A 15,316-nucleotide genomic window follows, 5' to 3' on the forward strand; every position below is an offset into this window, starting at 1 on the left:
ATATTTTCCTTTATACTTAAAGTTCAAAATCCTCTAATTACATGGCTCTTCATTTATTTATTTATTTTTGGTCTGGTGCTTTAAAAAAGATCATCTGAGTCCCTCAACTTGACAAGCTTGATTCCATCTAGTTTTGAAATTAAAAAAGAAAAGAAAAATACGACGGAAATTATTAATTAAGGTTAAAATTTCCAGCAAGGAAAATTTCTCCCCGGCTTTCTTTCGAATGATGCTTCGAACACAAAAGTTTAATCGAATGTGATTAATCTCAACAAATGCCAGAGATCCAATATTCAAGGGGCAAGCGGATCCTAGAATGTGGGATTAAAAGTTTTCCCCCAATTCATAATTAGCTGATTATCTACTTTGTTGTGCAACTAAATTTGCTTGGGTTAGAGACACAGGCAATTGTTTCAACAATGTACTTTTGGTTCTTTACCATGATGAATACAACTATTTTTAATGTAGAATCTACCCCACGAGTCACAATTATTTTGAACATTTGAAATTTAGATAGCTTTTGACCTTATAACTAGCATGATAAATTCAGTATATCTAAAAGAAACAACGTCATTCTTTAAGACAAGTTCAATCGCTTTAGAGATGAATACATGAATCAAACACATAATAGTCTCAAAAGAGTTGGTCCATGATACTAAATTATCTGAGAAAAGGTAATGGAGAATAAAGAGGACATGGACATCGGTTATTCGGAGCCGACGTTGGTTGGTGAAGCACGGAGAGTTTGTTTTGTTGTCTCGTCCAATAATAACAGCAGTGCGTCTATCCAGAGGGACACGGCCAACGAGTCCTCGAACATAATACTTTCAGCCAGATGAAATAGAAGTGGTAAAAAAAAACTATAAAAAAAAAAAAAATTATCATATACTAGACGAAGAGAATGATTATGGTCGACCCCGTGAGCGTCTGTCATACCGAGATAAATTTGGATTTAGGAATGGCTCTCCAGCCATGGCAGCAGTCCGGTCCCGGACAAGTAATGCGAAGAGGAGGAGGGAGGAGACATTGATGGCGAGGACACTCCGAGGCGGTCGATGGGATCGGAACTCATGATTCCTCTCCTTGCATCATCGATCCTCGGATAGGGCTCATCTCCAATGGTCCTCCCGGTCCCTGCAACGGCACTGGAAGCTGCACAAGCTGGTCATAGAGGAGAGACAGAACAATCAAATTAGAATGTTTTGAAGGCTCATTTTTTGAATTGGAAAAGGAAGGGTTAAATGGTAGAGAAGGATATGACATACATACAGCAGGAACAGGAGCGCTGCTAGAAGGGCTCAGCACCGAACCGTTTGGTCTTCTTTTATATGTGAGGGCAGCCAGTGAACTTGACGGAATGCAGTCGCTATTGTCGATAGAGATTCCAGTGCATAGTCTGCTACAGTCACGAATGTTCTGGCTGGTGGGGACTTCGTTGAGGTTGATGAGAGATCGCGGCGAGGTCATTGGAACCGACAGGAGATGAGTTGGAATAATAGTAGTAGTGGGCAGAGCAGCGAGGTTGACAAGGCGTTTCTCGGCTAGTGGCTTGACTGGCGAAGTAGGCAGAAGTGGTGGCGAGGTGGTTGAGGAGGAGACCGAAGGGGGAGTAGGGGCCACAAGGAGGTCTTGGACGCTGAGCACCAGCTCAGACGGTGGGGACGTGGTGGTGCTGGGCCAGAGGAAGGTGCCCTGAGGCTTGCAGATCCTGAACCCACTCTTTAGTCTCTCTATCTTTGCAGCTTTGTCCTCTATCCCTGTTGTTATAGTCGCTGTTATTTTGTCTTGGTAGTGCAATTTGTCTTCTTGTTCCTGTCCCTCTGGTCCTTTTTCTGATTCATCTGTCCTTACTGCATCTGCTAGTTTCTTCTTCCTTTCTTCTGCCCCTAGTTCTGATTCGGTTTCTGATGATCCTTTGGTTCTCGGGTTCATTGTTGATGATGGCATTGTCGTTTCTTCCGATTCCTGTGAGGATCTTGATTCCACAGCGGTTTTCAATTTCAACGTCTCCATCGTTTCCTGCTGCTTCATCCATTGCTTCTCGCGGATATTGACGTAAAGAAATGCCAGAAATGTTAGAACTCGGATCATCAAAGGCTGGTGGATAAACTTCATTCTTATTTATAATCGTTCTCAGTAAAAGAACAGTTATTGTATTTCTCAATTCTTGCTTGTACCATTTACAAATATGAAAACTGGCATGGAAATACTTTCGGTACCTCCATTGCACAAAGAAGCTGCGAGACCTCGCGGAGCTGGTCCTCCATTGTAGCTTTCCTTTTCTTCAATTCAACATACATTTCCTGTTTACCAAATTATTAGTTGATTAATAGACTACAAACACCAGTAAAACCGACCAAAATATGGATTCAAAAGCTGTCACTTGGAAAAAGAAGGCAAAAACGACAGTCACCTTCATTGGAACTAAAGGGCTATCATGGTCCAAGTTCAAACAAGACATGCAAGATGTTGGGGTGGTCTCCACAACGAGGTCTTCCTCTTGCTTTTGGGACACCAACTCTTGCATATCTCTGCTCATCATTCATCCGGAAAAATCAAATCCCTTGAGTAGCAGCATAAAGCTAATTTCTTTTTGGTAGAAAGACTAAAGTTGCCTTACTTTGTCTGTATCCTGTACTTTAAGGAGCTAGTTAAAACATTATAACGCACATCGTTATACCATCGAAGAATAAATTTTTCCACATGGTTGAGGAAGAAAAACTTTTTGGAGTTACTATGTTCAGCCTCAAACGGTGAGAATAATCTATCAACATGTGTCAGCCATAGAGACTCGATTAATCAACATATCTACGCAATAATGCAAGATAATTGCAATTCCACTCGCTCGCTCATCACTTCATCATTAATATTCAACGAGGTGTCTGTCGCCGCCGGTCGAAGAGATTATGAAACATTCCGCAATCGATGAACGTGGCTAAAAATTATTGGAAGAAATATCCTGTCCTCAGCTTCTGTCAAAAGCGATTTTCTCCACTCCTCTCGCGGAGGAGTCTCTATTTCCGTCAGAGATAGAAACGAAAAAAATATGCAGCGGATGACCCGTGCATGAGCTAGCTCTCTAATAAACAGAAATTCCTGAACGACGACGCCAATCATTTAACCGAGCTAATACATACTAACAAAAGCTAAAATGGGCATAGCAAATTATTCAAAAAAACAGAAGGAGAAGAAAAACCTTTTAGCAACCTTCTTCAAGCAACGAGAAAATACGAAAATATACAATAGGTACCTCTTCAGGTTGGCCATCTCTTCTTTGAGCTGCTTGATCTCCCGGGCGCAGGTCGGGTCCCGGGTGGGATTATCCCCGGGTTTCCACCCGGGAGGCGGAGTCCAATACGGATCCTCCACGCCTGCCGCCTTCCTCACCTCCACGAGGTTCGCGCTCTCCAGCCAGTACTCCATGGCCCCATCCGCGTTGTGCCTCCTCCGGAACCTCTCCGCCCCGCCCGGTGCCAGCTTCCCCGCCATGTGCTTCAGGAGGTGGTCCAACAGCCCCGTGTCTCCGATCAGCTTCCGTGCCTCCGACCTCAGAGCCGGCCTCAGGATCGGATTCCCGGCCACCGCCCGCTTCTCCTTCAGTATCTTCAGCATGTTTCGCTCCGCCAACTTATACCTTCATCATTAAACGAAGAACAATTCAAGATGGCATTAATGACAGATTGAGTTGGGAGCTTCTCATCAATGGGCAACGAATCTAGACTTCATTCTCACCTCTCTGCAGACCACCTTTCTATAGAGCCTCTGATCCCCTTTCGCTTGACGTGAGAATGAACCTTAACCGCTTGCGGTTTTTGGTCGCGCTTGGCTCTTTTGCTCGCCCGTGTTCTTTTCTGTCCTTTGCACTTTCTCTTCGGGATCTTCCTAGGAATGATCTCAGTTGAAGCTTCTGCTTCTTCTTCATCCTCCTCGTCCTCCTTTGCCTCGTCCTCCTTTACCTCATCCTCCTCTTCTTCATCCTCTTTTTCTTTCACTTCTGGACTCTTTTCAACCTCTATCTCCTGACCTTCTGTCGTTTCCTTCTCTTTCTCGGGTCGCCCATGCTCGACGCTCTGCGACAGAAGTCTTAGGTTGTCGTTGTTCTCGGCGTGCCTACTGAGGAACCTGACCTGCCGGCGCTTCCCCCACCGGACCATCCCATTGCACTCGAGCTCAGACCAGCACGAGCCCTTCTTGGCGATGATCCCAGTGCTCGACCCAGAAACGACAGGGGCAGGGCTCGACGCCGTTCTCCCGTAGGCCCAGAAGCCCCACGAGCTTTTCTTCTCTGCCAGCTCCGCCGCTGCGATCCTCCTCCTGAGGAGTTGGCCGGCAATTTCTGACCCCAACACATACTTCTCGTCGAGCGCTGGCGTTTTCTTTCTGTCAGTCTGGTCGCCGGAGCTGAAGTGCTTTCTCAGAGAGTAAATGCTGGGAAATCTCAGCGATACGCTCCGCCCAGCCTTTTCACTCACCTGCCAACAATTTCATATACATAAAGTTACATACTCCCGTGATTAAAACAACTTAAAAGTCCTGGCGATGCGTCACTCTAGAACAGAATCAACAAATGATTATCACCATGGCTACGCGGACTAGCTTGAGCTGTTCTGGGTGCTTTGATGAGAGCTTGTCGTGATCGATTTCGTAGAAAAACCCCGCCGACACATCTTCTTCTGCTGCATATGCAAACAAAAGAGCAAAAAAAAGTAGAGATCATCCAGTCATCCAGAAAGAGAGAATTTGAAAACTGGTCTAGCCGTAGCTCTCGGAGACAGACGTTGAAAGGGACAAAGAGGACGAACGAATCAGAGAGGCCTGACGATCGATCGGGGTCTGGGGAAATACCTTGGGCACAGTGAGGTGTCGCTGCGGACAGTACTATCTGTCTCCCCAAACATGGGGTCTGTGCGCCGTCTTGGCTGCTTTGTCCTCGCCTCCTGCTCAAGTACATCGTTTTCTGCAAATGAAAACCCCCACAGACAGAGTCACAGTCCACACCCAATCACCCTCTCCCTCTCTCTCTCTTCGATCGGCGACGACGATCTTCACCGAACTCGCAAATGGGAAAAACCCGATTAGCCCTACTCTCCGACTGCGTGTGGGAGCGAGTGAAGTTGAGCCTGGGGGAAGAAGATTACGCTGTGCATGTAATGATGGTGATTTATACGATCGCCGCGGATATGCTGCGTTCATGCAGGTGTAATCATCATCGCTAATCACCTCGCCTTTTCGGTCTCTCTCCCCTTTTCAGCCTCTGCATGCACGCACGTAATTCGTGCCATCGCGGAATCGCTAACGCAACAGAGCGAGATGGTTCCCCCACTCTCCAGGGGAGCGCGTGGGCGGGCACGCGACGGGCTTGCGTCATTCGTCTTCGGTTTTCGCTTTTACGAAGGCGCGTGGCTGTGGCCCGTGTGAGGAGCGCGTGGCTGTGTTCGCAGGGATGGGGGAGTATAACAGAAAGAGAGAAAGAAAGCGACGCTGTCGAGGAAGGAGATTACAGTGGTGGTTTTGGTGTGCAGCATATCTCCATGAAAACACGAGCTTTTCCTTCGCCATGATTAGGGCTTGGAGAGCATCGAAAGCGAGTCATTAACAGGGAAAAAAGAAGGAAGTTTCATCTGGATCAGTGCTCAAAAGAGAAACAGTACAGAGATCACATTGAATGAGGAAATCGAGTAAAGCTTTGTTCGTTCGAAGTAGGAAAAGAATGAATATGCTCGGGATAAAAATGGGCAAGCTGAGCGAAAAGCTGGGAGATGGACCTGCCCATGTTAGGGAACCGAGGATTTCCGAAAACGGTAAGGGGTCTCCAGAGCTTTGACTGGGGGTCTCAAGCAAACGGGAATAATCGACAATCGGATAAGAACGACAGACTTCGAGGATATGCTCATGAGATTTAATGAACATCGGTCGTTTTCAGATCAAGAGCATTAAATGAACTCGATTGCTTATTCGGTAAAATGCTTAGCTTCAGGCGATCGGCTGCTGCTCCTGTTATGTCGTAGCATGAACGCTCAGCAGAAAATAGAGCAGGAACAGACAAGCCCGGTATGAAGACAAATTCAAAATAAGGGAAGAAAAGAGAGGAGAAGAAGAAGACTATCTTTGTTAAAAGTCTCTGCTAAAACGCTATGGAACCGCTCGAAGACAAGAAGCATAACATTGTTAAAGTCTCTGCTCCTGAGGAATGAATGCGGAGTTTTCTCGACTATTTCCCCGCATTTCTTCGCCCGACAAACAGGATGGAAAACCACAGAAACAGAGAAAAGCTCGTACCTTTACGGGAATGGGCGAGCCTCGAGCGGTCCTTGGAGCTAGGGCGGAGCGCGGGATCCTGCAAAAGAGATGGAACTGTTGAGGCGACGGTCGAAGGAAAGGACTGAGATTAAGAAGAAGAAGAAATCGCAGAGAGGAAGACGAAGATGATGGCCGAGACGAGAGAAGGTTCAACGACCAACGAGAACCTCCAAAGTTTTGGGCGCCTGAGAAACGGAATCTCGGAGACGCGTTGAGGTTCGGGGGAGAAAATGGCGATGGAGGCGAGAGAGAGAGAGAGAAATCAGTTATGCATGGGAAGTGAATCAGCAGAAATGGAAGAATCGTTGTTTGGAGAAAGAGAGAGAGAGAGAGGATGTTATGTAATGTAATGCTAGTGTGCGGAGAGGAGAGGAGAGGGAGAGGGAGAGGGAGAGGGGGTTGCTCCTCACGTGCCTCCCGCTTCTGATTCCGTTCCTGGTCCCACAACCGTAAGACCCACTCCGAAATCACCATCTTCTCCCTGGCCCTTTCCGCTCGCCAATTTTACCAGCACTTTTCCGTGCAATGAGTTTTAAGCAAACTGGCCAGTAGGCGGGCGACACGTGTGCAAGAGTTCGCAGAAGCATACCAAAGCTCTTTCGTTATCATTTTTATTTTTCTTCTTTCGGGCCTAGGATTCAAAAAAGGGAAATGTTTTCGGGTACGATGAGGTGGCAAATGACTCTATGTTACGTCCTATGTTATGTTACGAAGCATCGCCATATCAAGATCAAACCACTAGCAAAGCAAGCATTCTCTCGCCAATACTTTTATAGCCTCCACAGGATTATTCATGTCTTCAGTGGATTGGGAAGGATTTTACATTGGGGGAGCTAATTTAAAGATATCGCCAAGATGGAAATAAAATCATGAGTTAACTTTTTTATTTTATGATTGAATGGTTGCTAAAACTAAATTGAGCCCTTTGGAAAATGGAAATGCCATGTGCTTTGTGCTTATGAAAGTCGACCAACTTCTTGCATTATTGGACCCCGCCATTTCCTCATAGTCACAATGGTCCTATGAGGGCCGTTGTCTTTTGTTTTTCTACATAGTAACTTATAGTGATGTCCTAAGCGTCTTTTGCAATATTTAAGAACATGTAAATATATAATAAAATTAGTAAATATTGTCCCACAAAAGATCAACCACTTCATCTAATATACACATGCGTCTGCCGGGACGATGAGCTTGAAGGGAGATGATTCTGGAGGCATCCTATTCGCGAGCCGGCGAAGCTACTGGACATGCCCATCGACCAGTAACTCCTCCGTCCCGCATAAGTTAAAGGCCTTATAAACCATGGCAAGATGTACTTATGGGTGTTTATAAAAAAATGAAAAATTATTTCATGGAATATCAAAGATCTTGAAAATTATTTTCTAATAATTAGCATTTGTAACTCCTTTTTCATCTTTATATATTATTATTCGTAATAAAAGTGTTTTCCTTGATTAACTTGTTTAAGTGATATAAGCAATTATTTTAGGAAAATATTTTGAATCGTTGATTTTTTATGGAACAAACGCATTATGAACATATTTACATATATGACTAATAAAATTTATAATTGAGTTTAGCAATTTAAGTATTTTCTTTAAACGAATGAACATAATAAATTCGGTCGTTATGGTCAGACTCATTATGGATTTTTGCCTATCAAGTATTGCTCTATACTATTGGAAGACAAATTTTTAATAGAATTGCTATACTTTGGTATTTAAGCTTAACTAAATTAGAAATTTTAACATATGAACAATAAATTTGATTCAAGTGTGACCATACTCCTCCGAATGTAATGGTCATGAAGAAATAGATGTGTTCTCCTGTTAGTTTTCGTTTCACAGGGAAGGTACATAGTTTAAGTATGTGGTACATATCCTGTTTGTAACTTGATGGCAAAGATTTGAAATGAAACCTAGCAATGACAAATTGAAGAATTGGTTCGTTGGAGCTAGGGTTAATTTTTTTCCCCAAACCGGTCTATTGGACTTTTGTTAAACTTACCACCAAACCGAATATTGAACACATGAACGCGGATTGTGAATGGAGGGGTGATCATTGGTTGGGCTTGAGTTGGGTTGGGCCTAATATGTTATCCAAGAAAAATTGTACAACAATTTTGTGGCACGGTCAAGTATAGCTTCACGACTAAACCCTCGAGCAAGCCTATCCAAATTGCTATGGGACACGTCGGGCTTGACGCAAATCTAAAGAAGCCTACTGAGCAGCTCAACTCACGATCATGTCTACATGAATGGTTAGTGAAGTGAGGGGTAGATTTGCACCAACATAGTAAAAATAATTACTTATGCCGGCATGGAATGCTTAAGATATTTCTACATATAACTTTGCTTCGAAGATGAAAAAGAAAATACTCTCGATTGCAAAGAAGTTATTATAGTAAAAATAATTACTTGTGCCGGCATGGAATCCTTAGTAAAAATACGTATGACTTTGCTTCATAATTTGAAGATGAAAAAGAAAATACTATTGTCTATTGTGAAGGAGTTATTAGGAAATCATACATGATTCTATATATCAATTATAGTGTATTGAAATAGGTTTCAAATATTTTATGCTATAAGTTACAAACCTCAAATTATGTTAAAAAGAAAAAGAAAAGGTAAAACAAAAACCATTGTAAACGGGATCAAGCCATAAGAAAATCGGTCAGTTTCAATTTCGACTGACTTATCGTAACTTGGAAAGTAAAATTATTGAAATATTCACTCCACAGTGCTGTCGGGAAATGATTGAGTGGGCCAAAGGTTTGCAAGAGAGAGAGAGAGAGAGAGAGATTCCGAGAGGACAAGATTATATGTCACGTCCTATGTTATGTTACGAAGCATCGCCATAATCAGATCAAAATCTGGCAAGCATCTTCCCGCCAACGCTTTTGTTGCCTCCTCATGATTGTTCATGTCTTCGGTGGATTGGGAAGAATTTTACAAGATTTGATTGGGAGAGCTACTTCAAAGTATCACCAAGATAGAAATAAAATCACAAGTTAAGTTTTATTTTATTTTATTTTATGATTGGATGGTGCTAAAACTAAATCGAATCCTTTGGAAAATGGAAATGCCATGTGCTTGTCAATTTTGACTGACTTCTTACATGATTGGATCCCGCCATTTCTTCATAGTCATAATGGTCCAATGAGGGCGGTTGTCTTATTGTTTTTCTACCTAGCAACTTATGGTGATGTCCTAAAACGTGACGCACAATATGCATCTTTTGCACTATTTAAGAATATGTAAAAATATGATAAAATTAGTAAATATTGTCCCACAAAAGATCAACCACTTCATTAATATAAATATGCATCTTTATACTAACACCAATCACCGTTATATGGATACGGACATCCAAGAGAGAACTCAATACATTGCATTACCTAGTATCATTGCATTAGCATTTGAACAAACACCTGCCTATGCAGTACTAAGTACCCTTAAGGGTTTATGACTTCAGGTACCATTTCGTCACCTCCGTCATCGTGACCAGGTGGACCATCAAATCCTCTTAATGGTCCAATTAATTCACCATTTAATAAGACATACCAGGCTACAAAATGATGAGGGACAAGTAATGGTAATCCAACGTAGACCCAGGTAGTAAAACTCCACTTGATATACACTCCTGCGAATCCGGGTATATGTACATGTTGATAGTCATAATAGTAATATAGAGGTACTCCAAAACGCAGTGCGGGAGGGGGATCCATCCTACAATTTAGAAAATAAAAGAGTGAGTCATAGCCCGACAAATGAAATCTCGACTACTTTTTGTATTTTTCCCGCTTTTCTCGCCAGACAAACAGTATGAAGTATTGCTGTAACGGAGAGCGCACAACGCCGAAACCACATAAACAGGGAGAAGCTCGTACCTTCACCAAATGGCCGAGCCTGGACTGGTCCTTCAAGCAAGGACCGAACTCGGATCCCGCAAAAGAGATGGAATTTGATTGATGGAAATGACTGAGATCACTAAATAAATCAAAAGGACAAAGATGAAGAGGAAGAACGAGGACGAGAGAAAGTCGAAGACGAGCAAGACCTCGAACGTTTGGGCGCCTGAGAAATGAAGTCTTAGACACGCATTGAGGTTTGCGTGAGAGAGAGAGAGAGAGAGAGAGAGATCGCGGGGCTTGACAAATGGGGGGTGGAGGTTTTTTTTTTTTTTTATAGGGGTTTGAGGTGGGGCCTCTCCACAACAAATGGAGAAATTTCTCCAATAAATGAATTCCACGTGCCCCGCCCAAAGACCAAAGAATTTGTAATTCGGTGACATAGTCTTTTTTTTCTTCTTTTCATCGAACTACAAATTTCTTTTGTCTTTGAACAAGTACAACCTATCTCGACGTGACATCACTCGTTTTCTTCTTTTCATCGAATTACAATTTTTTTTTTAATCTTTGGACAAGCATATGTCAACCCCAATTGATATGAAATCGCCTTTTTTTCTTCTTTTCATCGAATTATAAACTTTTTTGTCTTTTGATAAGCGCATCTCGACTCCACAGCGACTTTTTTCTTCTTTTTATCGAATTACAAAGTTTTTTGTCTTTGGACAAGCGCATGTCGACCCGGTTGATTTGATATCACCTTTTTTTGTCCTTTTCATTGAATTTCATTTGCCATTTTTCTTTGGTCTTTGGACAAGATATCTATGCCATGACTCATAGTGCATTGTCATGTAATTCAGGCGACGGAGCACCTTCTCTCTAGCCTTCTGAACTAAGATTTTGAGATGATATGGCCAAGCATTTGTTCTCCTCGTCCCATAATAAGGAGAAAACATAAAAAAGATTAAAGAAACGGAGCATTCTTGAATCGAACCACAAATACATATCAGTAGATCCTGTTTTAAGTTTGGTTAAGCATCATAATAAGAGAGTCAGAGGGTGGAATAATGCGTATTTAAGTGGCGGCCAGCGTAGGCCTTGGAAAATAGCAACAAAGAAGGCTTTGGAAGTTCGTGGATGGACCCATTTTCAAGTAACCAAGAACAAACCCATTTCAAGGATTCATCGGCATAGCTGATTTTTAATTGCCTACCAAGAATTGGAGCAAATTGGAGAGATCAAGCAGTATAGTCATCGCCCTCAGATTGTCCGCAAACGAATCAATCTTTGGTTTGGACAGCTCAGGCATAAACACAAACAGTCAGAAGTCAGTCCAAAAGGATGCACGCCTTGGTTGCAATACACCCTTTTCGCTACTTCAGGCGCAGCAAAGATAAAACACATAAATGGGAGCTAGCTAAGTCCGAGCATCTTCAGTTTTTTTTTATACGCACCTTCGAGGACCGGCTCAATGCGGTGTTGCTAGCTTCCGAAAGGGAGATGTTTTATAAGCCCAAAACCTGGGGTCGATTTGGCGTTGCAAAGGTTGATCTTGGCCGTTTGATCTTTTCTTGCGTTTGAGTGCCGTCAAATGGGAGCCGGGGGTGTCCTATGGAAGACCGTACGACTCGTGCTTCCTCAACGTCCTCACTTGTGTGGACTTACTCCAATTTGGGTAAGGTTAGACTGCGGACTCCATGTCCGTAAATGATGGCCTAATGAGCTTTTGATGGGGGTTAGTTTTCGAGCTCAGACTCAAATCTTTGTACTCTTAGTTTTGCAGAGAAATGTTAGGTTGAAGTTGTGAGTGAGGCAACATAGATCATGTTTGACCTCATTACAGGTCTTTAGTGAGACTTGTCTGTTGGTATCGTCATAATCATTTGATTTTATTATGATTGTTTTGGTTCTTGATAGATAGAGTACAATCAACCATCTCTCAAACGAACACGTTCCTTTAGCAAGAGAGAACACATTGCTTTTGATTTTACTAATTGATTGTTGAAATGAATTTAGGATTGCAATTCTCGTGGTGGCTAAAGATTTACTGATGAATTTGTGAAAACTGCCAGCCATATATTAGCAATTTAGCGCTAAAATGATCTAATGAATTCGCCCTCGAATCATTAAATATACATGTCTTGCGTGTTTTTTTTTTTTCTCTCTATTGGGCACTAGATTGTTCCTGTGCGTGTGTGTTTTCGGACCGATCGAACTTGTAGTCTCCATGTATGATAAATAAAAGTATCACCATGGTGTTTCAATTGGCGAAACCACCAAAAATCTGAAAGCAAGAAAAGATGATGCTAAAAGAGCCTCCGTAACATGTGGACCCCTGAAAAAGATAGCCTTCAAATTAGATTGTCCCGTTCAAAATGCTTTTCTCTAATGAGTTCCCATTAAATCTTCTCGGAAGAATCTTAACTTCTAATCGAGGTAAACCGAAAATGCGTCCTTTATCCTCTACACCAGTTTGGAGAGGCGAGCTCTTTCGGACGCTGAAGCAAAAAGAGATCAAGCCCGTGTCGGTGCGCAATCTTTGACCAACTAGCTCAAGATGAGCAACATGACGAGGGAAATTTCAGTGGGTTAAATCGAGCTTTATGTCGAATGGTTCCCATGAATAGAATTACAGTTGCAAAAGAGAGAGAGGTGAAGTGACTTCTTTTCTTTATAAATTCTTATGACTAACTTGACCAAGGAAGCAAGATCGGACATTGGGGGCAGCTGATACATTCGACAGGACTCGTGATGTTCCTGCGCAAATGTAGATGCGACTCATACGAACGTGAACAGGAAACGCCTACGCATGATTTCATGCAACCACGCATGTTTTCAAATTCTCTTTGCTTCTTTTCTTGTTGTCTTCCCACTTCGTGATTGGCCCCGTCTTATATTTTTCCACCATTCGCATCTTTCGAACCGATGCTTTCTGAGGCGCCTTTAGCTTTATCTAGTGCTTCGTTCTTGATAAAAGCGTAACTTGGTGGCGAATCACTAATGATCTTTTTGGATGATTGAATGGTGCTAAAACTAAGTCGAGCACTGTCCATATGCAATGTACTTGGGCCCGTGAAAGCCAACCGAGTTCTTGCAGCTCAGGAGACTTCTAGTGATGCAGCTCGCAAGAGGTTTTTTGTCTCGTCGTTCTTCTAACTAGCATTTTATAGAATCGCGTTGAAACCCGCTAGCGCTCTTTGAATTTCTTCTTGAAAAATTGCTCAATTTCTCAGTTTTCTATTTATGTTCTGTTTATACAAAGCCTTTACATGGCCATTCTACATGTTCGCTCATGTGCTTGTTGAGTGACACTAAACTCTACTTTTGTGATTACTACACAGCAAGCAACATTGCATAACTATGCCATATGTCGCGACCTACCCTCGGGGGGAGGGAACGAGTTTAGGGGTATTGCCTAAAGGACAGACTTAAACCCATGATTAGGCGCGAGCTCTCCCAAGCCCATACCTCGCGAGACATCGGGATATTCTAAAGAATTTCGCAAAAAGAAGTCGCCACTAGCCTATTGGGGTCGGCTAGAAACCAAGTAAGGTGGGAGTGTACCTCACTTCCTACGCAACCAGAGAATCTAGAGTCGGGGACTTGATTACACTAATTGATCAATTAGTGCCATTTCGGTATCTAATTTTGTTCATTTCAAAAGAAAAGATTTTTATCAGGCAGTTTGGATTGATTTTACCCACTAACATGTGAGGTGATCATACGGGTGCACAATCATTAAAATAACAATTAACAATGAAAGAAAGCGATTAAATAAATTGCATGAAAGAGCAAAAATTTAACATCAAAGAAAAGATAAATACTAATCCTAACTAGATTAAAGAGAAGCTAAAATCAACATATCAATATTGTGCATTCAAAAGGCATTTGTTCCTAAAGACAACTGAAACCTTAAGGTAAAGCCCCAAAGGCTTAGTCAATTTTTTTAGCACAACTCTAGAGTTAAGAAATTTCCATTTTTTTTATTAAAAAAAGCTCATAAAATCTTTTTGCAAAATTTTTCAAAAGAAAATCTGAATTTCCTGACATTTTCCAATTTTTTGATTTTTTTTTAAAATTTTTTAATTAAAAAACGAATTTTCAATTTTTTTGAATTTTTTTTGTTCTTTTAATATATTTTCTTAATAGTTAATATTATTATAATCGGAAAACGGGTCCGGACCGGTAAACCCATGCCGGTCCTCTGGCTTCTTGACACAAACTCGGATTGAAACTAAAAAAGACGAAATCGACTTCTTAAAACCCATTGTTTTTTTTTTCGTTCTTTATATTAATATTAATATTTTAATCGATTTTTTTGTCTTTTCCCTATTTCATCTTTTTACTACGTCTCTTCTCTGTGGCTTTCCTTCCCGAAGCTAGCTTTTGTGTTTCACTTTTTCTGCAATTTTTCTTTTTTTCTTTTCTTTTTTATTTAATTTTCTTTTAAGTGCGCTTACAACTTTTTCCAACGCACAGAATACTAAACTATTCAACTTCAAACGCCCCGACTTTCGACAACTCGTGTACACACGAGAATAATATCCGCATCATCGACAATCCCCGGTCACCATCACTGATCACCATCACTGGACTAACTCCACCAAACCCTTCGAGCTGGCATTTCGAACCGCCCAGCAAGCAAAAAGATGGGCTGGAGAAGGAAAAGTATGGCTATAAACCCGAGAAAACCTCACTCCAAGGCTAACAAGTCGATTAATAACGTGACGACACGCAAATACATCTTTGAATTTGGCTAAACTACCTCCCAAATTTCGTTAAACCTACCAAGCCCATTGCTCACAACTCACCGCCATTTCAACGCCAACTTCTCTTCTCATGAACATTTACACACAGTTTTTTTCCAGTAAAAGGAGAACACCCATGGATTTACAAACCAACGCATTCGATTTTCAAACAGAAAAAATGCATGGCCATAAACTCACATCTCAGGAAAACAAACGTAGACTACTACATGAACTAAAGTCAAAAGTTATGACTTTTCTAAAATAATCAGATGTTTTGATTTGAAAGACCCTCTTCGAACGAGGAGGCAGCTTCGCAGTCGACTAGAATGCACAGCACGGAGATAGGTTTACACAGTTTTCGTTCAAGCGTTTCATCGAGCACGTAGTGGGCAAGAAATGAGGAAAACGACGCTGGTCGCTT

General features: G+C 42.0%; 1 protein-coding gene across 1 annotated transcript; it reads right to left on the reverse strand.

The window, feature by feature from the left end:
* Positions 1-952: 952 nt before the first annotated feature.
* Positions 953-11,320, reverse strand: LOC104415690 (protein DYAD). The gene is made up of 9 exons (XM_039300462.1): positions 11,317-11,320; positions 10,414-10,449; positions 4,579-4,667; positions 3,733-4,472; positions 3,251-3,634; positions 2,414-2,531; positions 2,220-2,303; positions 1,266-2,097; positions 953-1,161 (listed from the first exon to the last, which is right to left on the reverse strand). Exons 1-9 carry the CDS (start codon positions 11,318-11,320, stop codon positions 953-955), a joined length of 2,496 nt encoding a protein of 831 aa, XP_039156396.1.
* Positions 11,321-15,316: the final 3,996 nt, after the last annotated feature.

This window comes from Eucalyptus grandis, chromosome 1 (genome assembly GCF_016545825.1).
Source record: "Eucalyptus grandis isolate ANBG69807.140 chromosome 1, ASM1654582v1, whole genome shotgun sequence".
NCBI lineage: Eukaryota > Viridiplantae > Streptophyta > Magnoliopsida > Myrtales > Myrtaceae > Eucalyptus > Eucalyptus grandis.

Bases quoted from the DNA above. Each gene is read 5' to 3' on its own strand.
- LOC104415690 (XM_039300462.1), bottom strand. The intron at 4,668-10,413 runs GCAAACCTCAAT...CAGCAGAAGAAG, and splicing joins TCTCTCTCTCTCTCTCTCAC to ATGTGTCGGCGGGGTTTTTC. The intron at 3,635-3,732 runs GTGAGAATGAAG...TTAATGATGAAG, and splicing joins GAAAGGTGGTCTGCAGAGAG to GTATAAGTTGGCGGAGCGAA.